Source organism: Borostomias antarcticus (genome assembly GCF_949987555.1).
Source record: "Borostomias antarcticus genome assembly, chromosome: 23".
NCBI lineage: Eukaryota > Metazoa > Chordata > Actinopteri > Stomiiformes > Stomiidae > Borostomias > Borostomias antarcticus.
The window spans coordinates 5,415,929-5,439,290 of record NC_140256.1 but is presented as its reverse complement, the minus strand read 5'-3'; the positions used below and the strand labels follow the sequence as shown (position 1 = coordinate 5,439,290).

General features: G+C 44.9%; 1 protein-coding gene across 1 annotated transcript in view; it reads right to left on the bottom strand.

The window, feature by feature from the left end:
• The window catches only part of LOC311324856 (high affinity choline transporter 1-like), a gene marked incomplete at both ends in the record, with an annotated part of 60,592 nt that extends 42,097 nt beyond the window's left edge, over positions 1-18,495 (bottom strand). The window contains 8 exons of the mRNA XM_084457453.1: positions 10,494-10,941; positions 12,030-12,247; positions 12,821-12,974; positions 14,182-14,328; positions 16,097-16,245; positions 16,437-16,592; positions 18,078-18,191; positions 18,312-18,495. Coding sequence (XP_084313579.1) covers positions 10,494-10,941; positions 12,030-12,247; positions 12,821-12,974; positions 14,182-14,328; positions 16,097-16,245; positions 16,437-16,592; positions 18,078-18,191; positions 18,312-18,495 — 1,570 coding nt within the window. The remainder of the gene's footprint in view (positions 1-10,493; positions 10,942-12,029; positions 12,248-12,820; positions 12,975-14,181; positions 14,329-16,096; positions 16,246-16,436; positions 16,593-18,077; positions 18,192-18,311) is intronic.
• Between the last annotated feature and the right edge of the window lie 4,867 nt (positions 18,496-23,362).

The following is a 23,362-nucleotide window of genomic DNA, read 5'->3' as shown; positions in this document are numbered from 1 at the left end:
GTATAAATATATTGTTCACATATTTGCTTTCACACCGTCACAATTGGCACTTTTCCACCACATTGTACTGTTGACTTGACACCTCACTTTTTTTTTTCCACTTTGTTTTCCACTGCAGATACAGTATCCCCCTAAATGGATCTGCTTGCAAGTCATAACGACGCAGCATGAAACTGCCGTGACATCATCTTCAACACGACACACAATGCCACAACAACGGAACATCTGCACCTCCTCAAAGACCTGCACTCACTGTACATAACACCACTCACACACCACACTATACTCTGCAAATGGTAATTGGACTGCACTTATATAGCGCTTTTATCCAATTGGCTTTACAATGGCCTCTCATTCACCCATTCACACACATTTACACACACATGGCAGCAGCTGCCAAGCAAGGTGCTTGCTTGGCAGGTTGGCGGGTTTGGTTTGTGCCATGGATGTCCAGTGCTGCGCAAATGAGATTCTCTCTGACCAATCAGTAGTCTGTGTTCAGTGTTCTCACATGACCTCAGCTGGCTCGCTTCAGCTCGCTTGAAACCTCGAAGGAGGTGATCCGGAAAAATTTAGCAATTCGACTCAACTCTACTCGCCTTTTGTGCCAAACCAAAAAAAGCGAGTTGAATCGAGTTGTGCCTTTTTTGTGAGGTGGAAAAGAGCCATTAGACACACATTATTAGACACACATTATAACTCTTGCTAGCATTAGCACACTTGCAGGCATACACACACACACACATACACACACACACACACACAGACAATAACCCATAGACACATGACACAGTGTTGGGGTGTGTCAGGTGGGAACTATGGATAAATAGAAAAGGAAAGAGATAGGGAGAGGGGATGAGTTTAAGACAATTGGTTAAATACCCCATTCTCTTCTTACATCTTTGAATGTTAACTTAATGATGCATACAGTACCCAAATGAGCCTGATTCACTATTCAAAAAAGAGAGGCAGAGAGAAGGAGAGAGAGAGAAGAGAAGATGAGATTGTCTTCGTCCAAACTAGCAGTGGTTGGCACAGCTCAAGGGAGAGTGCTGAGCGTGTGTTGAAGCGGTCAGCCAGTGAGGTCACCTTCAGGGCTAGGGGTTAGAGAGAGAGATAGAAAGAGAGAGAGAGAGTGTGTTTGTGTTTGAGAACGAGAGAGAGAGAAATATGAATACTGATGAGGTAACAGCCAGGGTGAATGTGTGGCCAGGAGTGGCAATACACCCATCTCTATCCCTGAGCAAACCTGATTGCTCTCCCTGATAAGAGTAGCGTTCCATCAAAGCATTCACCCTCATCCTAGCATTCACTATAGCGTTCACCCTCATCCTAGCATTCACTATAGCGTTCACCCTCATCCTATTCACTATAGCGTTCACCCTCATCCTAGCATTCACTATAGCGTTCACCCTCATCCTAGCATTCACTATTAGCCTGCCTCCAGCCCCTGAATCTGAATTTTCGAAGTGCGATTCAGGGTCTGGAAAGGGTCTTGTCCAGAGTGATCTCTTGGTTGGAAATCGAAACCAGGTCAATCATTGTCCTTTGAATTCAGGGGTGCAAACTTGTCACCTTTCCGTGAATTTTTTTTAATCCAAAATTGGTCATTTGTGTGATTTGTGCATATCCGGTGAGTTTTTAAAATGGAGGGGGACTCTGTCAGAGTCACACGGAATGAAATAAGAAGACATCTTCTGAGTTGTTGTGCACTTGTATGACGCTAGCTAGTGGCTCGTTTAGCTAGACATGGCATGGGTAACGTTAACTGGATCGTAAAAAGACAGCAGAGGGGGTTTTATAATTCTAATGTGTAGTGCAGTTTAGCTTGTGTACGGTACCCAGGCTGCAAGGATGCCTCATAAGCGCACTAGTAGTAGCCTACTGCTCGCTCGAAATCAACGTTTGTACCGTTTCATAGCATTGAGTGCCCCCATCCTCCATGTGAATCTAATAATAGAATAAACCTGCTTTTCTGTTGTGCAATAGGAAAGCGCAGCATGCTTTCCCAGGTGTATGAGTTGAGAAATTCTAGAGGAAAGCTTAAATAATGCATTACACTTCAACTAAACCTGTTAGACTTTAGTTTAGTCAACTCAAATCTTAGTGATATTTAGTCACTAAAACGAGATTAAACTAAACCAGTTCAGTCTGACTGAATTGTGAGTCTAACTATTACTGTGCTACAGGTTTTATTAAGTGAGACCAACAGCAGGAGCAGCGCCTGAAAAGATGCAGAACATTAAAATGCCAGTGCTTCCCACTGACTGTGGCAAATCCCTATATCCTCATTCTAAAATCCACTGTAAATCCACATTTTAAAGCTGATATCCTGCATGCCGCCGGACCGCCCTAGAGTGTTCACATCTTTGTCACCTTTTTCACCCCTGATGAATTTGCACCCCTGGAATTAAACTGCCGAACTTGATTGGTTAGGGGATGAACTAATCGCTGAGACTTGAACTAATCTCTGAGGAACACAGCTGCAATGGGAGCCTGTTCAGACTGATTAATGAAGTGAAACAAAATGGGAATTCAGTCTCAGTGTCTGGTTAATTGACTACAGCGTTCACCCTCATCCTAGCATTCACTATAGCGTTCACCCTCATCCTAGCATTCACTATAGCGTTCACCCTCATCCTAGCATTCACTACAGCATTCACCCTCATCCTAGCATTCACTATAGCGTTCACCCTCATCGTAGCATTCACTACAAGGTTCACCCTCATTCTTGCATTCACTATAGCGTTCACCCTCATCCTTGCATTCACTATAGCGTTCACCCTCATCCTAGCATTCACTATAGCGTTCACCCTCATCCTAGCATTCACTATAGCGTTCACCCTCATCCTAGCATTCACTATAGCGTTCACCCTCATCCTAGCATTCACTATAGCGTTCACCCTCATCCTTCACCATGAGGGCGCTCTCTACATCTCTGTTCCACTACATACTGTACACAGTTTGAAGAGTTTGACCTGTCTCCGTCCGTTTGGGGCGTGGGCCAATGCTCAGACACAGACTGCCTCGTCTCCTGCAAAGCTAGCTGGCGCTGGAGTTTGTGTTAGCTCCATAGCTCCTACTGGGGCCCCTGAAATATTAATCTTATGAATATTTCACCCCACCCTGTCTAATAAAAGCGGCGGTCTTTATTAATGAGCCGGTGGAGGGATCCATTGATCAATCTTTCTGTTTTATGTCATGCAGATTTCCACCTCCTCTCCTTCTTCTGCAGACAGGTCGCCCCCAGCCTCCATTCTCCTCTTTCCTTTTGAAATATTTTCTCAATTGCTCTTTATCTGTCCTCTGCGCTCTCACTGTCTCTCACTTTCACTTGTACTGCTTCACAGGCTCTCTCTCTTGCTCTCTCTCGCTGGCTTGTACTCTCTCTCTCTGGCTTGTACTCTCTCTATGGCTTGTACTCTCTCTATGGCTTGTACTCTCTCTCTGGCTTGTACTCTCTCTCTGGCTTGTACTCTCTCTATGGCGTGTACTCTCTCTCTGGCTTGTACTCTTGTCACCCAACTCTCTCTCTCTCTCCCTCTCTCTCCATCTCGTTCCGCTGCTGCCGTGGCAGCAGGGTCTCATGTAGCTGAAGCCCAATTAGCAACTGTGAGTTTGTCCAAGAGCGTGTCTGTGTGTTGGTGTTTTTTTTTTATTGTTAAATGGTTGATGTTTGAGTCTAAATGAGGCCCTGCTATACTGCATACGCACTCAGACGAGGACAGCCCTGTCTGCACGGCCTTTCTCAAACTGTCACTTCCTGTCCTAATTCTGTCACTTCGTCACCGTAGTGTCGATACAGTAGATGTTGCCAATGTGTCATCCTCTGTCTGTCTGCTGCCTTTTTTATTACCTCCACTAAGACGAAGTCTGGGGAAGGAGGTTAAGTTTTCAGTGGCGTGTGTCCATTTGTCAGTAGGATTACACAAAAGCTACCAGACCGATTTTCATGAAACTGTGTGTGTGTGTTGGGGGGGGGGGGGGGGGCAAAACCCATTCAGTTTTGGAGCTGATCTGGATCATGTGGTGGATCCACCAATTATTTTTCACTTTTTGTCCCGCACCCTTTTACAAGGCACTTACAGAGAGCTTGTTGCTAATACAAAAGCAACATAACAAACAAATAACTTTTATTGTCATACAGTGGATATTACACAGCACACGATAATATTGTCCTGTCACAACAAAGGACTGCTTCAGATGCATGAAGCAATCTCAATCTCCTGCTTTTAACATTGTATTTTATTCTATATCTGCGCTCTCTATCCTGTGTTAGACAGCACTCTTCACTGTCATTATTATCGGCTCGGAAGATAATTACGGCCGATATTCACGTTTTGGCATCATATCGGCTATCGGCTTCATAAAGCCGATATTGCGTCACTGCCAATGGACCATAGCCTATAATGTTGGTGAGGAATTACACCAGTGTGGGGAGATTTTATGGAGTGTTAAAAGTGATAGCTCCACAGAGACTTTTTTTCCACTTGTGGAGAACGAAAGCGCATTGTAGGGAGGGGAGAAGGATGCTCGAAATTCATTAAATTCAGTCTGACTCTAAAGAAGATGTAATATACATTGAATCGTACGTCAATCACAATAAAGGCTAAACTATCCATGTGCACATCTAGACTTAACGCTTAGGAAAATGAAAAGCAAAAGCACATTGTGGGGAGGGGAGAAGGACGTTCAAAATTAAATCATTCGGACTCTTATGAAGATGTAGGCCAAATGTACATGAATGTAACTATTTGCGGCACAACAAAAAGGCCAACTGTCTATGAGCTCCAGCAAAATCTCCCATGCTGTTCTGCCATCTCCCGCTCCAGAGAGGCACATACCGGACTATCTGTTACACGGTCGAATCCCTTTGAGCTGAATGAGCTCATTGGCTTATAGGCTATTAGGCACAACTTGTTACCTAAAACGATATGTCGGATGCAGCTCTGCTCTTCCCGTGGCCAAATAGCCTAATAATTTGCATACTTGAATGCAAATGAAAGCAAATAGAGTACATACATTCAGCTGTTATAAAGTGGGTGCCTGTGCATATCTTACATCAAAGGTGCAGGTATAAAGCCAGAGTTATTCATGAGAGAATTGTTTCACACCGCACTTTTAGACAACAGGATATTTGAGGAGGATCTGTTTAATAGTTTTGCATGTTGCTTCGTCAGGCTCATCCAACAATCCACACAAAATATGCGAGAAAATCAAAATGCTACTTCTTCCAGAAAATGCGGGCTTGTACCTTTCATTCACAACTGACTGCTGGTCAGGAGCAGCGTGAAGATTGATGAGCTTCACCTGTCACTTAGAGGAGAACTGGACCCCGAGGCAGGTACTACTCAGCACGAAGGCAATGTTCAGGTCCCATACTGGCCAATACATCAGTGACATGTTCCTCCGGATGCTAGAGGAGTGGAACATCACCATAGACCGCGTCACGCTAGTCCTTAGGGACAGTGGCGCCAACATGATGAGAGGGATGTGTCTCGCTGAGATGGAGGACTTCAGCTGCAGTGGCCATATTCTTCAGCTGGTGGTCCAGGATGGTTTGAATACCCAGAGCTGGGCTGAATATGGTGTCAGCATTGAAGACCATCGCAACCCATTTCCCACACTCCACACCTGGCAAACATCGCCTGGCAGCAATCCAGCAGACATCGGCCTCCCTGTAGGCTACACTCCACCCTGCAGGCAGTACCAGCAAGATGGAATTATACTCTACACATGATGACAAGGTGACATGTTTTTAATTTGTAGCACTTAGGCCTGTTGTTTTTAACATGTAGCACTTTGAGATTGCCCATGCAATGTAAGTGCAATACAATTAATGTATTATTATTATTATTATGATTGTCCTGGCCCCGCAGTGGTGGGACGAACTGCCACTTATCTCTAAAAGAAGTAGGCTACTACAATGATCCTACCTCTTAAGCACCTACTGTATTCAAGATTGCTATTCTTGCACTTTGCCTTCAGCACTAGATTATGCTCTTAGTCACTTGTTTTAGAATGGAGATGCACTTGAGTTATGGCAAGTAGTAGTACACTGGCTTTTCCTACATTAAATGCAACTATTGTTAGTTGCTTTGGATAAAAGCATCAGCTAAATGACTGTAATGTATTATTATTATTATTATTATTATTATTACAAGGATGTTCGAACAGCGGAGAGAACATAATTGAAGTTCTCACACCTGTAGAGGAGATCACTCTGGAGATGAGCTCGAATGAAAGGTCTGTGGCTCTGCGAATCCCCAGTGTACAGGTGAGGAGGTCAATTGATTCACTTCACCTCTGTCCTTCACTTGCTTAGTTAACCTACTTGCTTGGTTACTCTCCTCACTCACTCAGGTGCTGAAGATGTTCCTGGAGGAAGAGCAGGGTCCCTCCACCTTTGGCGTCAAAGCTATGAGGTCAGAGATGCTGAAGAGCCTGACACTGCGCTTTCAAAGGGTGGAGGAGGTGAAGTGTGTGGTCCTTGCCTGTACGTTAGACACTAGATAGAAAGGCCATGCGCTCTCCTCTGCGGATACCCTTATGAGAGCAAAGAGGTGGATGATGGAGGGGACACACAACAATAGCCACCTGCTCTAAAAGGTGATTCTAAGGCCGGGCTTGATCACCCACACACTCACTCTTGCACACACACACAGTGCACAGTACACACACAGACAATTACACAAATTGTAAAACTTCATATTTTAGCCCTAGTTGAGTCAGAGACAGAAGCAGAACCAGGGCGGGAGATGAGAGACGAGGAGAGAGAGGACGAAGAGGAAAGAGAGGACGAAGAGATCCCAGCGAACACCGATGGCACTGACCCGAAGAGGATGAGGGAAGAGTCAGCGTCGCCTCATTGACCACATGTATGATGACTTGCTTCTCGTCTCTCGGCATTGACTACCGTCAGGTCAGCAGTGGTCAGTGTCAGGGCCACCTTGGAAGAACAGTTAGAGCAGTACCTGCAAGAGCCAGTTACCGACCGTAAGAGTGATCCACTTGGGCGATGGAAGCTTAACGAGGCACAGTTGCCCCTGCTCGCTCCTCTTGGGAGGAGATATCTCTGTCCCCCACCTTCTGCCGTTCCCAGTAAACGTGTATTTAGTGGGGGCAATATCTGAAAAAAGAAGAAACAGGCTCGGCGGTGAGCAGGCTGAGAGGCTATGCTTCTTACACCACAACCTAGTTATTTTTAATTGGGAGTATTAGGTTGATAACACCTCACTACACTGGGCATGCTTGTGTTTCATGATTAGTAGCAGTGTTCAGTCTCACTCTCAGAAGCCTGCACTGTTCTAGATGGCAACGTTCAGCTACTGTAGCTTGTAAAACATTCAATTTCAAATGATTGTTTATTTTATTTTTTTATTTGCTTTTGTTGAATGATTCAAGGAGAACATGGGACTGATGAAATTGTATTTATTTTAATTAATTTGTATATATGTGTCAGTGTGAGCTGTAACATGTGTGCCCAGGTGATGACCAAAATAAAAACATAATCTAAATTATTTTATTTGCAGCTATATTCAGCTTTCTCTCCTTGTCATTCTGTAAAAAAAATTGGTGATATTGAATATTGGCCTAAAATATCGGCTATCTGCCACCTCGACTCACCTCAGCAGTTCGGTTCGGTCAATTAGACACCAAATAATAAAAAATAGTCATTTTGTGGGGGTAATTATGAAGAGGTTAAGGTTATCAATCATGTAAATGTTTCTTGGATTTTGCCTATTCCTTTGCTTGCAACTTGTATGTGACCCTGATGTAGGAAGAACATGAAGTCGGGGGGGGCACCTGGGGTCTGTGACAATGTGGGATGCGTTATGTTAACATTGCCAGATAGACCAGCTTTTGAGGTTTTCTTCTTCTGTTGCTCTGCGTTGTGTATTTTTTTTTTATAAGCCTTGATAAGAGTTGCAGCACCATCTAATTATGAACCACGATGTTAATAGCCTTCTTGTTGTGATAGTCATTGATGAAATCACCCAACACGGGATTGGAAGCGGCGACAGATGACAGATTTATTGTACAAGGATACAATCACATGGAACACTCGGATGTCTCCCTAGTGTCTCTCTCTCCCTGCTTCTCTGCTGGCTGCGGATGTGGAGCGAAGTCATGACCTTAGACTTCCCTCCCCGCATGGTGTTATCAGCGTGTCTGTCTCAAGTCAAGACGCCCTTGTGTGCCTGCCACGCGGGATCTCCTGCAGCAATGCAGAGATCTTAACATCAGTGAGGCAGGATGGGCGGACTATACCTGGTGTGCGGAGTGGGAGGCAAACACCTCCAGACTCCATGATTTCATCCAGGCCGCCGGTCCTTCCCCTCCCGGGATGGACTTACCCAGACCGGCGTGGATGAGGCTTAATCGTCTCCGGACCGGCGACATGGCTCCTGGAGGTGTGCCCCGATATATAGCCCGGGTGACCCATCACCTAGGCTCGGGGTGGTAAAAGGTTAGCCCCTCGGCCCCGAGCCTGGGGGGGAGAGGAGAAACAAATGAGCCAAACGAAGAAGAAGAAGAAGAAGAAGAGGAAGAAGAAGAAGAAGAAGAAGAAGAAGAAGAAGAATAGACTTATAGACTAATTTGCTGCCTTGCCTGGACCTGAGTGTTCACGTTCAGCCATCATGCACCAGCCTACCTCAATTATTAAAAGAGATGAAAATGATTAAAAGAGGTGAAAATCACTATAGGTCTGGACATTTTGAGAGCTGCAGCTATGCGAAAGGAGAGTTAATCAGTTCTGTAAGAACTGGCATGTGGGATCCCCACAGCCACCAGTCTCATCAACGAGGCTTGTGCCCCCCTCTGACTCGCCTCCAGTCCTTACTCCGCCGCATTACATGTGCAAGGCCGCTAATTATACTGTAGCTACAGTACAAAGCACGCACCAAACACACACATCACGTCACACACACTGTATCTGACCGAACTCCATTTTGTATAGATTTTTTTGTATTTGTACAGCTGATTGGCACTCTCCCGTCTCGTCCCCACACCCTGTCCAATGTTGTCTCCAATGCACCATTGACCGAAAAAAAATTCTAGTATGTTGTAAACTACATGGCAATAACATTTTCTGATTCTGATTCTCACAAGGTTTTGATGAGTGTTGATAATAATCAATATCAGCTATCTAATATTAGCTAACTTGTGAGTTAACAGAAATGAGTAAAATATATATATCTTAAATATATATTATATCTTAAAATGACTTGCATCATATGTGTATGGCACAATTCAAACGGGATCAATAAATTATTTATTTCTCGCCATTGAGTAGCCTACTGTTCATTTTTGTCCTGATTTAAGGTCCCATGGGGTTTTTGTTTCCTGCTTCCGCTTAGGCACTCTATTTAGACCGAAATAATTTAATCATGGCATGATGGCAAAGATCAACTGCTTTAAAGTTATTAACTAGTGATGCTCATAGCTAGGTAGCACTAGATTACTGCTGTTGGTCCTTTCATATCTATCTTAGTCCAGGTGACGTGAAAAAATGTTTACTTTTTCATAAAAGCATGAAACTTGGTACAATTTGGGGCCCTGAACATTTTCAGATGTGGAACCATCTCAAAAATGCCTTGTGGTGACCATGGCAGCCATTTTACTTTCTGCCATAACCAAATTTTGTATTTTGCATCTTGTCTCCTAAACCAAACATGATAACACAAATGTCTACCCCTATGTTTTGATCAAGAATTAAAATGATACAATATACAATATCATCAACTGTACAATTGTACAAGTGTACCAAGTTTCATGCTTTTATGAAAAATTTGCCTCAAATTTGCCACATCATCTGGACTATCTAGCTAGCCAGGTAGCTGAGATACATCTGAGTGAGTGTAGAGCCGGAGAGCACCGGTTCGGCTGACTACTTCTTCTGCTGTGTCAAACCTCGCTGCTCGTAAACTGCAACAGTGATGCACCACCACCTGTATCTCTCTCTCTCTCTCTCTCTCTCTCTCACTCACACACACACACACACACGCACACACACACACACACACAAGGTTAATGCTTAGTCGGGATGTGTGTACAAGACTGCTTTTTAATACAAGTTCATATAGAAAACACAGTATGATACATAAAGTCAGATAGAAACAAATCATCATTTATACAACTCGACCCTGCTAGACCTTGCCCCATTGGCCACGCCCCCACGCCAGCCCTGCTCAGCCAGTCCTAGACACCAACAGCGACAAAACAGAATGAAGCAGCAGAGAAAACCGCCTAGCCCCCATCCCTAACCCCTAAACCCAGACCTGTGGCTTTCAGCCTCAGTCATTGATTCTTACCGATCACTGGGTTCGGTTTCAAACGATTTGACAGGTGAAGCAAAAGACACTGTTGAAGTTACCCTACCCCCCCCTCCTCCCTCCCTCCCCCACTAGCAGCTGGTGCTGGAGAGATGGAGAGAGCCAGCAGGTTGTCCGTGACGGCCGGCTCCTCCGCCCCCTCCGCCTGCCCTTTGCCCCCCCCCTCCTCCCCCTCCTTTCCCAGGTCCCAGGAAGGCGGCAGCAGGTGTGTGAAGACCAGACGGGCCAGCCACGAGGCCAGGGGGATGACCAGCAGAGCCAGCAGCATGCACATCGTCCTGAAAGGGAAGTACTGCTGCACCACCCCGTCCTCGTCCTCCCTCCATCCCGGGAACAGGAGGAGGCAGGGCATGCGGAAGAAGGGCTCCCCGCTCAGCAGCCTCAGTAGCACCCCCGTCAGGTAGCCGGCGGTGGCGCCGTAGACGTTGGTGAAGGGGCAGTGCAGGACGCAGATGAGCTGTGGGAGGATGGTGCAGTACATGAGGTCTGTGCTGACCAACAAGAAGGCAGCCACACTGCTGTTAATGAAGGCCAGGCCGGTCCCGACCAGCCCCACCAACAGGATGCTGACGCGGATCACCCACACGCACTCCCTGTCCGACGCCTGGGAGAGGGAGAGACACAGGACGAAACAGGCTTTGTAATTCTTTAGCTTTTTATATTGCTAGTAGGGTTGCAAATTGTAGGCCCGTCCCTGAATCGATCATTGGTAATGTTAACGATCAATCCATCGATTAATTTTTATTAAAATACAAACATTTCCAAACAATACAAAACTTTTATTTTTTTCTTAATCAACACTTTATTATGGATGGACTGTGTTATTTTTCTCTGCCTGCTGCACGTCACAGCTCCTCCTCGCTAACACTGAGCCGATGGTGAGTTTGCTGCAGGTGAGACGAGGAGGAGAGACAACTTGTCAGAGTGAACGTTCTTCATGTGATAGAGCATTGCTGTTGTCGTCGTGTTGTACGTGTAGGTTTTTTGAAGTGGTCCCACACAATGCTTTGCTTAGCCCGCTTCGTTTTTAAAAATATGCCACTGTTTATTTCTCTGCATTTCTCCCGAGATGGCTACTTCGCTACCACGTTGTTTGATAGTAGATTGAGTAAATTTCACGTGCTCGAACAAATCCTTAACAATCAATGAATCGATTTTCGATTAATTGTTTGCATCCCTAATTGCCTCCTAGGAATGATGCTCAGAACGAGAAGAGCACAGACCTCCGCTCATGATCGCATTTCGTGGCTCTGTGCACGTGCATTCCTATAATGCTATACAAGGACAACTGTAGATTTGAAGTAAACGCAATCACAAATGATTTTAAATGAACATGTCTTTTGCATTAATATGTCCATAGTGTAGACTACTTAAGACTGCTCTTTTTGTAGTGGAGTTTTTGTAGTGGAGTTTAAGAAGAAATGCTTCTTGAGAAATTCTTAAATTCGTTAGTTAATGAGACCCAATAACACTCAAAAGTCTACCCAAGCCTCCTTACAATCTGTCCAAGTTATTTCCTTGATATCTGACATGACTACGAGACCCAGATGCAGGTCTAGGTCTAGGCTTTGTGGGGGCCCAGTAATATTTATCGTGGGGTCTCCCCAGACTATTCTCTACTTTTAAAACATGTGAAGGACAGCAGATCAACAGAGCTACTAAAGGAGGTGTCACACACAAACACATACACACCTGAGTCCTGAGGAAGCTCTTGTAGATGTTGTGAGTGAACATGGATGCGGAGGACAGCATGAAGGAGTCCATGGAGGACATGATGGCTGCCGCCACCGCCCCGATGCCTATCACAGACACCCAGTGGGGCGTGAGGTGAAGCAGCGCCAGGGGCAGGACCTTCGCAGCCTCCCCCCGCTCAAACGGAGAGGGCAGACCGTATGATGTCTGGTTCCAATCTGGGGGTGTGGGAGGGGTGGGGGGGGGGGGGGATTGAGGGAGAGAGGGTAAATGGGTGCATGTGGGTGTATAGGTAGTTGGCCTGTAGTTGGTTAGGTAGTTAGCTAGTAATTAGTCAGCCAGTTAGTTAGTTAGTTAATGAGTTAGTTAGCTGTCTGTTTGTTAACTAGTCATTTAGTTAGTTAGTTAGTTAGTTAGTTAGTTAGTTAGTTAGTTAGTTAGTTAGTTAGTTTGTTTGTTTGTTCGTTAGTTAGTTAGTTAATGAGTTAGTTAGCTGTCTGTTTGTTAACTAGTCATTTAGTTTGTTAGTTAGTTAGTTAGTTAGTTAGTTAGTTAGTTAGTTTGTTTGTTTGTTTGTTTGTTTGTTAGTTAGTTAGTTAGTTTAGTTAGCTCGTTAGCCAGTTAGTCTCAGTCCTGCTATGTTCTGGTCTGTTTGCTGTCTGTCTGTCTTGTCTCTTTCTGTGACTATGTGAAGTGTATCAACAGTGACAGGGTCTGTGGTGAGGCTGAGGGGTGGGGGGAGGTCAGAGGTACAGGTGCAGTGTGTACCTGTAGAGGGGTGCAGTGTGTACCTGTAGAGGCCGACACAACTCCTATTATGACGGAGGGGACCGCCAAGATGAAGACGAAGCCGGCAGCGGCGAAGCACGTGACCTGCGCTTGAGCGGGCGACGCTGCGGAGAGGATCCGCTGGTACATGGCCTGGTAGGCCAGTCCTCCTAGTGACTACAGACACACACACACACACACCAGAGAGTGTAAGCCTTGAAGCCTCCATGTGATGTATCGTACTGTAGCCAATGGTTACTATTGATGGGGAGTTATGTTTTATGCTTTTCATTGGTACATATGAAATAAACCAACTTGAACTTGAATGGTAAGCTCATGGCCTCGCTCATGACCTGCTTCAGTAAGTCTCCTTATATATGCTATATATATATATATACTGTATATGTGGCACCACAGAAAATTTAAAATCGTAAATATGAATCGCACTTAATAATCACAATTATATAACGGGTAGGTTTGAACAAGCTCTCTGATTGGTCAACTGCCGTGTACTTATCACGATAGAACCATGGCTAGCTGATTAATACATGGCTAAGGCCTCATCACTTAACGTATCGCTACGCCGTTATTTTCTTGCATCAAGTCTGATTTCCATGGCAACGTTTACACCGCAGCACTTGATGTTTACAACTCGCAACAGCTGTTTCGATAAGACGTTGATGCGAGCTATTTCGCAACCCATATTAAAATGTTTCGGTGGTAGTAGGCTAACAAGTGGTGGAAACATAGGCTATTGTTTTTCTCTTGGCTACCTTAGGTGGATAAAGACTGAACTAGATGTGCAGTTTGATGAATTAAGTTATGTTATAACCGGCAGCACACCGGCAACTAGTGTTAACTAGGCCCATAGTTAGGAACGCAATCCCAATGAAATCTAGCAGAAAGCTTAAGTTTGACAGAAAATTATAATTAAAAAGATGTAATGATTTTGTTGATTATAATGGTGTGTGTTATATAATCGCAAAAATACACTTGGTGCCTGTTCTTTAACGTCATTAATGGTACTCGAGTACAGCGTACATATCTCGGCGCAAGCGCCTTGTACCATTAATGACGTTAAAGAATGGCATCTCGTCTATTATTGCTTAATTACAATATCAGGCAAATAATCAAAATTACTTGTTTTTCATGATCGTGCAGCTCTAGTCTGGCAGATCATGTGATAGATACTGTCATGCTGATTGGTGGAAGTTTCCCTCACTTTGTCCCTGAACTTCCTCCCTTATGCAACCCACATACATCTGAATACCACCCTCCCATACACCTGAATACCAACCCATCACCCCCCACACACATCTGAATTCCACCCCCCCCCCCCCCCACACACACACACACACACACACACCCACACAGTAAATCTAACCTCAACGAGCAGCTGATCTGTCCATTTCCCAGCATCCTCAGGCTTCAGTTCGCCCAACCAGGGGGCCTGCAGCGATTGGTTGAAAATAGCCGAGAGTGTGACATCAGAGGATGATGGGTTGAGAAACAGGAAGGGAACGCAGATCCACTGAAAAACAAAGCCACACAACCTCACACATCTGGACTTCAAACTATGTAACAGACATAGATGAAGGGTTGATAACAGAAAGTTCCGAAACGTTATTTGGGTCGATTATTTCTTCCCTTTAATAATACCATTTGGTATTGTATTTTAAATTGGTGGAAAGCCTGATTAGTCACCTTTACAACGAGGTACAACTTGTAAGGATCATGCATTCGTGGAATGAGCAACACAGCTAAACGTGTGGGTAGTGCCCCCAAAAAATTTCCAAAACCTAAATCTCCTGCAATATTCTTCTGTTGTGGCTTTTGAATTTTCCACACGCTACTGAGGTCCCTGACAGTGTAAAATGAATGAAGTGTTAAAATGGCCAATATGTGTTGTTTTTTCCTTATTACTGTGGGAAAGTGCAATCATCCAATCCACCAAGCAACTCAAAACAAGAGTGAATACCAACAGAATTTTGGCACATTTTTGGGGGGTGCGACCCACACGTTTAGCTGTGTTGCTCATTCCAGGAATGGACGATCCTTACAAGTTGTACCTCATTGTAAAGGTGACTAATCAGGCTTTCCAATGATATAAAAACAATACCAATTGGTTTTATTGAAGGGGATAAATAAACGACCTAAATAATGTTTCTGAACTTTTTTGAGGAGTACTGAGTTCTGATACCCGTTGGAGCACACAATCAGTAACTGACATGACCATTTAGTCTATTATACGGGGGCCCGTTGCCCCCCAAAAACCCAAAATCAGAAGCGGGCGCCAGACAGAATGAATGGGGAAATGGAGGTGGAAGGGCAGTTATTCTCTGTGCTTAACGAGACTAACCGACTCCATACTGTTCTAAAGCACATTGCTAGATTATGTAGGCCAAGAAGAATTCAATAATGTCCACCTCTTGACATTTGCTCGACTTTACTGACTGCTATATCGACCAGACGACATTTTCATGCAACTGCTCTGATCGCTAATGTTAGCATAAGTGAATGGAGTTCATCATAGCAAAAATTAGCATCACAGCTAAGTCCCGGCTAGGTTTGTACTATTGTACAAGGTGGACAATAGAACCCACTAACTTTAAGTGACTGGAGGAGAAAATAGCAGACATTTTGTGGTTGTCAAGTTACGTCTGAATGCTTGGTTTGGCTAACATACGCAAGCTACTGTAGCTATATTGTACAGAGTGGAAAATAGAGGGCACTAATTTTGGGCAAATCGAGGCAGCTCCGGAGTTGTATTATGTAAATGGTAAATGGACCACTTATACAGCGCTTTTATCCAAGGCACTTTACAATGGCCTCTCATTCACCAATTCACCCACCCCAGACAGCAGCTAACAGTGGGCCGAACCCACCCACAGTCCGGCAGATCCGCATAGGAATCATATCTGCCCCTGGTCCTCCCCGCGCCGATTCTGGACGGATCCGTAAATCAGATTTGAGCCGGTATTGGCCCGTTGAGAAAATCAACACTGGGGCAGATCCGTTTTGTGAATGTGATAAATTCGTCCCGGATCCGGTTTCATTTTGCTGTCTGGGTCCCCATCGCCTCCATCTTCCCTCCTTCCTACCAACCTCCGTCCTCAACGCTCCCTCCTTCCCTCCTATACAAATCTCATCCCTCTCTCCTTCATCTCCTCGTCACTTTTCCCCTTCCTCCTCCTCCTCCCTCACCTCCAACCCCCCCCCTCCCCTCCCCCCCTCGCCTCCACCCCCCCCCCTCCCCTCCCCCTCTCACCTCCACCCCCCCCACCCCCTTCCCCTCTCACCAGGCTGACGAGCATAAAGGTGACCTGAATGACATCTGTGTAGGCGACAGAGTACAACCCTCCCAGCAGGGTGTAGATGATGGACACAGCCGCCGACAGGATGATGGAGTAGAATGAGGACAGGTCCAGAATCACACTCATCATCCCGCCTGCAACACACACACACACAGAAATGTATGCATGTATACACACACAAACACAAAAGCAATACATCTGAGATTTTTGGTTAAGCGTATGTAGGTGGAGGCAGGTTATGTAACATAGGAGTGCATGTATGTACGCAGTGTGTGTGTGTGTGTGCGTGTGTGTGTGTGTGTGTGTGTGTGTGGCTGAAACTGACCCAGGGCATTCAGGATGCAGGCCACCACGAGGAGGTCGCTGATCAAAGCAGGTAGTATCAGCACTGTGGTGAAGGAGTTTCCATAGCGATGCTGGAATGGGTCCATCATCGTCACATAGCGCCGTGACCTCATTGGCTTGGCGAAAAAGAGCCCTCCTATTGGACAGAAAGACAGGAAGCTGGTCAGATTTGGACACTTTCAGATACTATATGAGAGGAAGAGAGAGAAAGAGAGAAAGAAAGCTTTTAGGCAAAGCAAGGCTGTTAGGCAAGGCAAGTTTATTTGGATAGCACATTTCAGCAACAAGGCAATTCTCATGCTTTATATGGGACATTAAAAGCATCAAGACAAAGTGCAAAGTTAGCAGGAACATTTTTGTTGCGTGAAATTAGATTATAGATTGTTATTAATGTTGTTGTTTTTTTATCTTGATAGGCAGAAAAGACACTGACAGAGGTAGAGATTGAGAAAAGACAGATAGGTAGGGATTGAGAAAGGGAAATAATCTTGCACATAATAGTGCACATAGGGACAAATGATGTTGTGAAACAGCCATCTGAAGTTCTCAAACGAGACTTTATTGATCTGTTGAACACAGTTCTCTGAAAGCTGGGGTGTTTATCAGTGGTCCTCTACCACCAGTCATAAGAGGGGATGAGAGATTCAGCAGACTGTTGGCACTGAACACATGGCTTTCAATTGCATGTACAATCTATCCAGTACACTTCATTGAGAATTTCAACTTTTTCTGGGAGTGCAGACATCTAATGGACTCTGCCATAACAAGTCAGGAGTAAAACTGTTTATCTCCAACCTGTTCTACTTCCTGTGTGATACATCTGTTCCCTCTGCCAAAGACAAGAGACAAGAGGCACCAAGACACGAGGAACATGGCAGAAACCTTGAAGAAGAGTTGCCTCGGCCCCCGCCTCAATAAAGTTTTGATTATGGGAGACACCCAAGCCAGGAGGAAGAGTCTTCACACCCCTCCTCATCGGCAATCACTTATGAGGATTCATCCCCTCCACCTCCCCAAGAGGGGGAGTCTCTCACTCTCCTCCTCTCACTGGCCCCCATTTGTGAGGATCCACCTCCCTCACCCCCCCAGACCCCATTCAACCCCTAACTCTCCAGCCACCCTTTCTCCCTCCTCCCCCCTCTTGGAGTTCACTGACCAGATGAAAGAGCTGGTCACTGCCGGGACCAAACGTACCCCCCGCCATACTCCCATTTTCTCTCCCCTCAACTCCCATCAGCGTCGCCAGGCCCCTCCTCCTCCTTCACATGCAGAATTGTCACAGTCACTGCGCCAACCCCTCCCAACTTCAGCTTTATGAGGCAAGTTTATTTGTATAGCACATTTCAGCAACAAGGCAATTCAAAGTGATTTATATGACACATTAAAAGCAAGACAAAGTGCAAGAAACACATAAAAGGTCATATAAAACAAAATGTAAAAAAATGTCTAAAATAAAATAAAAAATAAATAAAATAAAAAATAATTATTTAAAATAAAATGCAGGAAAAATAAAATACAGTTAAAAGCAAGTATACCTCACGCTTTATACTGAGGAGAGAGTTTAACCAATTCAAGCAGCTATAGTGTGTGGTGGGCAGCTGCAGGTGTGTGTGCTGCTTACCGACCAGGAAGGTGATGACATAAGCCAGGGGCAACGATGCCCAGATGAGGCCTTGAGATGGAGAGTACACCATCTCCGCAGTGCCCATGATATAGCCCCCTCCAACCCAGGTCCCTGAGCACACAGAGAGCATACACATGCACACTTATCAAACAGTGTTTGATTACATTGTCTTTGGACTGCCCCCCCCAACACCCCCTCCCCCACACACACACACACTTTGCTCTCACTCACCTGTCATGGTGAATACTCCCACCAGGAGGTTGATGTTGCGTCCTCCCACCATGGTGACCTCGCTCATGGTCCCCACACATTTCTTCTCCTCCTTCTTGGACTTCTTAGCGGTCCAGATACCAATGACCAGGATCAGGATATAGAACAGCAGCACAGCCACCAGACCACCTACGTCCAGAGCCATCCTCAGTCTGGAACACACACACACACACACACACACAAATACACGCACAGGGTGAGACCTGAACAGGGATATTTGATGATTACAGACTCCTAAGAGAATTTTGTCTCCCCGTTTATGACGGGAGCGGGGGTCACTCGGGGGTCACCAAGTGACCAATTGGTGCCTGTCTATGCAAACAGGACTCATTTTTGGGCCCTGCTTAAGTAGAGACCAGACAGAGACTCTCCCTCTCTCAAGTTTTCTCATCTCTCAGGGTCTGTGTTCCTTCAAGTAACACGTGACCCCAGGATCCAAGCTTGTATCTGGTTGATGAAAATCTGCCTGTATCCGTGGAATTGCTGAACTAAGATCTCTGTAGTCGACACCAGGGTCTTAGGAATTTCCACAAACTCTTCAAACGATCCACCTATGACGAGAGCAGAGGTTTTGAATGTGACATTTGCAACTTTTGAACTCTGAAACTGAACTCTAACCTCCGCGAACATCAACGTTCGCGCAACACTACCATCACTGTTTCAACGGTAGCGCAGGTGCGCTGCCCCCTGCATCGAACCGAGTGACCATCACGTCACATGCCTCTTCCAGTCTTCGAGCCGACAACACCTCCGGACACCTCGCTTCCAAACACACTACCCCGTAAGGTTGCCATCCAGCATTCTCTTTGGATGTGGTGTGAAGCCAAGTGTTGTTTAAGCTTAGAGGATTTAGGATAGGCTGTGATAATCTATGACATCATTCTTTTCATTTCTGCTGTGTTTTCATATTGCCACGTGTTTTCCATCGATTACTGAATTGTGTTTTAATATTATTTTGATAATTGATTAGTATAAATTCCTACTCACGTCCTAGCGTCATCACATGATCTTTAGGTCACTTGATTGAGTCAAGACCTCCTCCTTCTGAGATTGATAAATTAGACTATTATGAAGGTTATCTGTTTCCCTGTACAGAACAGGGTGGTGCCCCATATACGAGTTGATTTAATGTATTAAATAAAATGTCCTTCTTATTTGTGATAACCGCAGTATAATCATAAATTATACCTAATCATAGTCATATTTCCATAGTTCTAACCCTGCTACAGTTATCGAAGCTTGAACTGTAACCTCCCCTGAATGACACGTACCAACCTACAGCAGAAGATATCAGCCATAGGCTACAGCATGTTAAATGAGAGCTTTCTTTTTTACCTTTTTTAAAGTTTAAATGATATAAATGTACATGAAGAACATATAAAGGAAGTAAAGGAAAGCACATTAAAAAATTGTCTAAAAAGGTTATATAGGGACCGGGAATGGAACGACAACCTGCAACCACGTGCTTGACAGAATAACTCACAGGCTTAGCAGTCAATAATGATGGGCGAAAATGAAAGAACAATTTTTTTTAAACGACTCTTTTTAGTGTCTGATACGTACAGTACCGAACAGTCTATCAAACGTCTGAGTGCCAACTGCACACCCCCCTCCCTCCCTTGACATACAGGTCATGCACACACAAGCTCCAGCTTTGACAGAATTGACACAAACAATAGTGTAGGTTGCTCTGGAATCAGCTGCTGTGTAGTGTGCGTTGTAAGTGTGTGTGGCAGAGTTAGAGTAAATGGGTGAACTATCTCCTGTGTCAAACTGGATTGTTGCAAGCTTTATAAACATAATAGCACGCACAGCAGAACGATGGACATTTTATCTTAATGTAAATACAGATGTTGACTGGTAATGGATGCATTCTTTGTGGGGTCAGCTGTCAAATGTGCGTGTAGGCACAAAAAAAGTATAAAAACTCAAAAGGTTTGGTACAATTAGATGTATCAACTTGAAGGAACCAAATCTTTGAAAAGAGTCGGACTGCCCATCACTAGCAGCCAGACCACTGGCTGTGCGCAACGATGCTAAAATGGCTACCAGGATTTTATTGCGGTATTCTAAATAAACTGTTTAGAATCATTAATCATTGTAGCCTACTGATAAGAGTTTTAAAATCAGGCAGAGTGACCCTTATTGTTTTAAAGTCTTAATTTGAAGGCTATTCCCATATATGGCCGAGCACACACTTTTCTTCAGTTCGGTCCTTGCACTTTGGCACAGCTATAACATGACAACAACCACATCTTGTGATGTCAGGTTACAGTAACTACAAATAGATCAGAGAGCAGATATAAGATTATAAATTCTAGAATCCTACCCCAACGACCAAATACACACGCCAATGGAGAGACCACCGGGGTCAGGCACGCTGGTGAAGATGAGAAAGAGTGGAGTGATTTTCGCCGACCTTGTCGTCTGTCCTCTCCTTTGAGATTTGGTTCACACACTATACAATAGACAACTGACTCTGCACTACTGTGTACTTGACATATAACTGTATGTAATTGCACTGCCTGTATGATGGACACAGTCAGCCATCCATGATCAGATAGGATAAGTAGATGGGTGTGATACTGATAGAACCTAGCTAGCTAGTTTGCCAGGAAATTGCCTTACCACGGAAAATGTCTAACTGCGTACCCAGGACTGGAATGAGGAACTGATCAGTAATGATATGATACTGTGAGGTCAAGCGAAGACAAGAATTCCCATGTACCTGTTCGCTATGCATATTGTTGCTGTTGTTTGTACCTTTACAACGTATGTTTGCATCATGTAACCTATGTACCTATGTCACAATTAAAAAAAACTTGAAACTTCATCTTGTATTCATATTCATAGTAGGCTTACCTGTTATAATAGCCAACCCTCCAGCTTGCTTTCAAACTCCAGTCCCAAACCCCACTGAGGTATATATAACCATTGGGCATATATAACCATGTAGAAAAGAATTATGAACGCTGCCTTTAATCAATTTAATGTATTACTTTTTTGTCATTGAAAAGCCCATCAAACCACCGCTGACAGCCACTGACAGATAATGACAGCTAGTCCAGTGGGGGAGTGGTTTGGGGCGGGGTTAACCAGCTACTGTTCCCACCCATTACCTGGCTGTGAGAAGTGTGAACAACTCTGAATCTTTGAAGCCATTTTCCTCTGCTTAGTGAATTCAGGTGTACCAACATTCACAGAAGCATATCTTCTTCAAATATTTGCAGATTTCAATGCATGGCACATCATCTGAAAGCTTACAATTCATACTTTCATAATCTGTAAAAACTGAAAAATGACCCTGGCAGACATCAGGACCAATCCTCTGGTGGCAGTCACAAATGACCCTCATCAAGCTAATCTAATCCACTAAGCTTCATTATGAGCTCCTCCCCTGTTTCAAACATGCGTCTGTGGGGGTGGCAGGATGGAGAACAGGTGGAGGGGTCAGGACATCCGTCACCATATGGCCTTTGTGTGTGTGTGTGTGTGTGTGTGTGTGTGTGTGTGTGTGTGTGTGTGTGTGTGTGTGTGTGTGTGTGTGAGAGAGAGATTTCAGTTTAGTTTAGTTTATTTGACAGTAAAGAATTAAGACATCCGATGATTACATCACAGCTTAAAAAATACATTGTCAAGTTTGTATGTTTGCTTGTGTGTGTGTATTTTTGCATGTATGTATATGGGTGTGTGTGTTGGTATGTTTACGTGTGTGTATATGGGTGTGTGTGTTGGTATGTTTACGTGTGTGTATATGGGTGTGTGTGTTGGTATGTTTACGTGTGTGTATATGGGTGTGTGTGTTGGTATGTTTACGTGTGTGTATATGGGTGTGTGTGTTGGTATGTTTACGTGTGTGTATATGGGTGTGTGTGTTGGTATGTTTACGTGTGTGTATATGGGTGTGTGTGTTGGTATGTTTACGTGTGTGTATATGGGTGTGTGTGTTGGTATGTTTACGTGTGTGTATATGGGTGTGTGCACGTGAATGTACGTCGTTCTTCAGTCCAAGATACTGTACTTATGTGTGCAGCTCTGCTGATGCTGACAGGCTGGAGATCAATAGAGGAAGTGAGAAGGGAGCGCCATCATATTTGCTGGATGAAGGCCTCTGTTTCCTGAAAGCATCATCATAAAATGCATAGCCAGACATTTTTGATACACCTTTAATTAGCCCAATCCATCATAGGACCTTCCAAAATGAGTGGACAATGGTTCACTTTACAACCGAGACCTGTGTGTGTGTGTGCGCGTGTTTGCGTGGGTGTGTGTGCTCACGTACTGTACACACTCGCAAATGTGTCTTTGAGTATGTGCTTTTTCAGTCGAGTGTGTGTGTACAGTATGTGTGCGTGCGTGTGTGTTTGTGTGTGTGTGTGTGTGTGCGCCTCGTCAGCATCTTGCCCCATTATGTAATGTTGTTTTCCTCTGGACTGGCGGCGATGCACTGTACACCTGGAGTGGAATAATCCCTCTCTTCAACTATAATTGCTCAGAATCGGATTAGACGGCGGCTGTGCTACGTCCTACGTATGCTGGCGGCCGGTGCCGGCTTAATGGTGTTGCCTTGATCAGATTTGGAGGTTTACAATGTTAGATCTTGTGACAGGGCGCTTGCTCAGGCACTGGCAGGCACAGAAGACCTTCTGTAATTGAGGGCATCAGCATTTCACACTTAACCTCTCTCCCTCTCTATCTCCCACGCTCTGCCTCTCTCTGTCTGCCACTTTATCTGAGTCTCTCTCTCTGCTCCTCTCCTTCCCTAGTTCCCTCTCTCTGTCCTTCTGCTCCTCTCTCCCTGATCCTCTCTCTCCCTCCCTCCCTCCCTCCCTTCCTCTCTCTCTGCTCCTCTCTTCCTGATCCTCTCTCTCTCCCTCCCTCCCTCCCTCCCTTCCTCTCTCTCTGCTCCTCTCTCCCTGATCCTCTCTCTCTCCCTCCCTCCCTCCCTCCCTCCCTCCCTCCCTCCCTCCCTCCCTCCCTTCCTCTCTCTCTGCTCCTCTCTCCCTGATCCT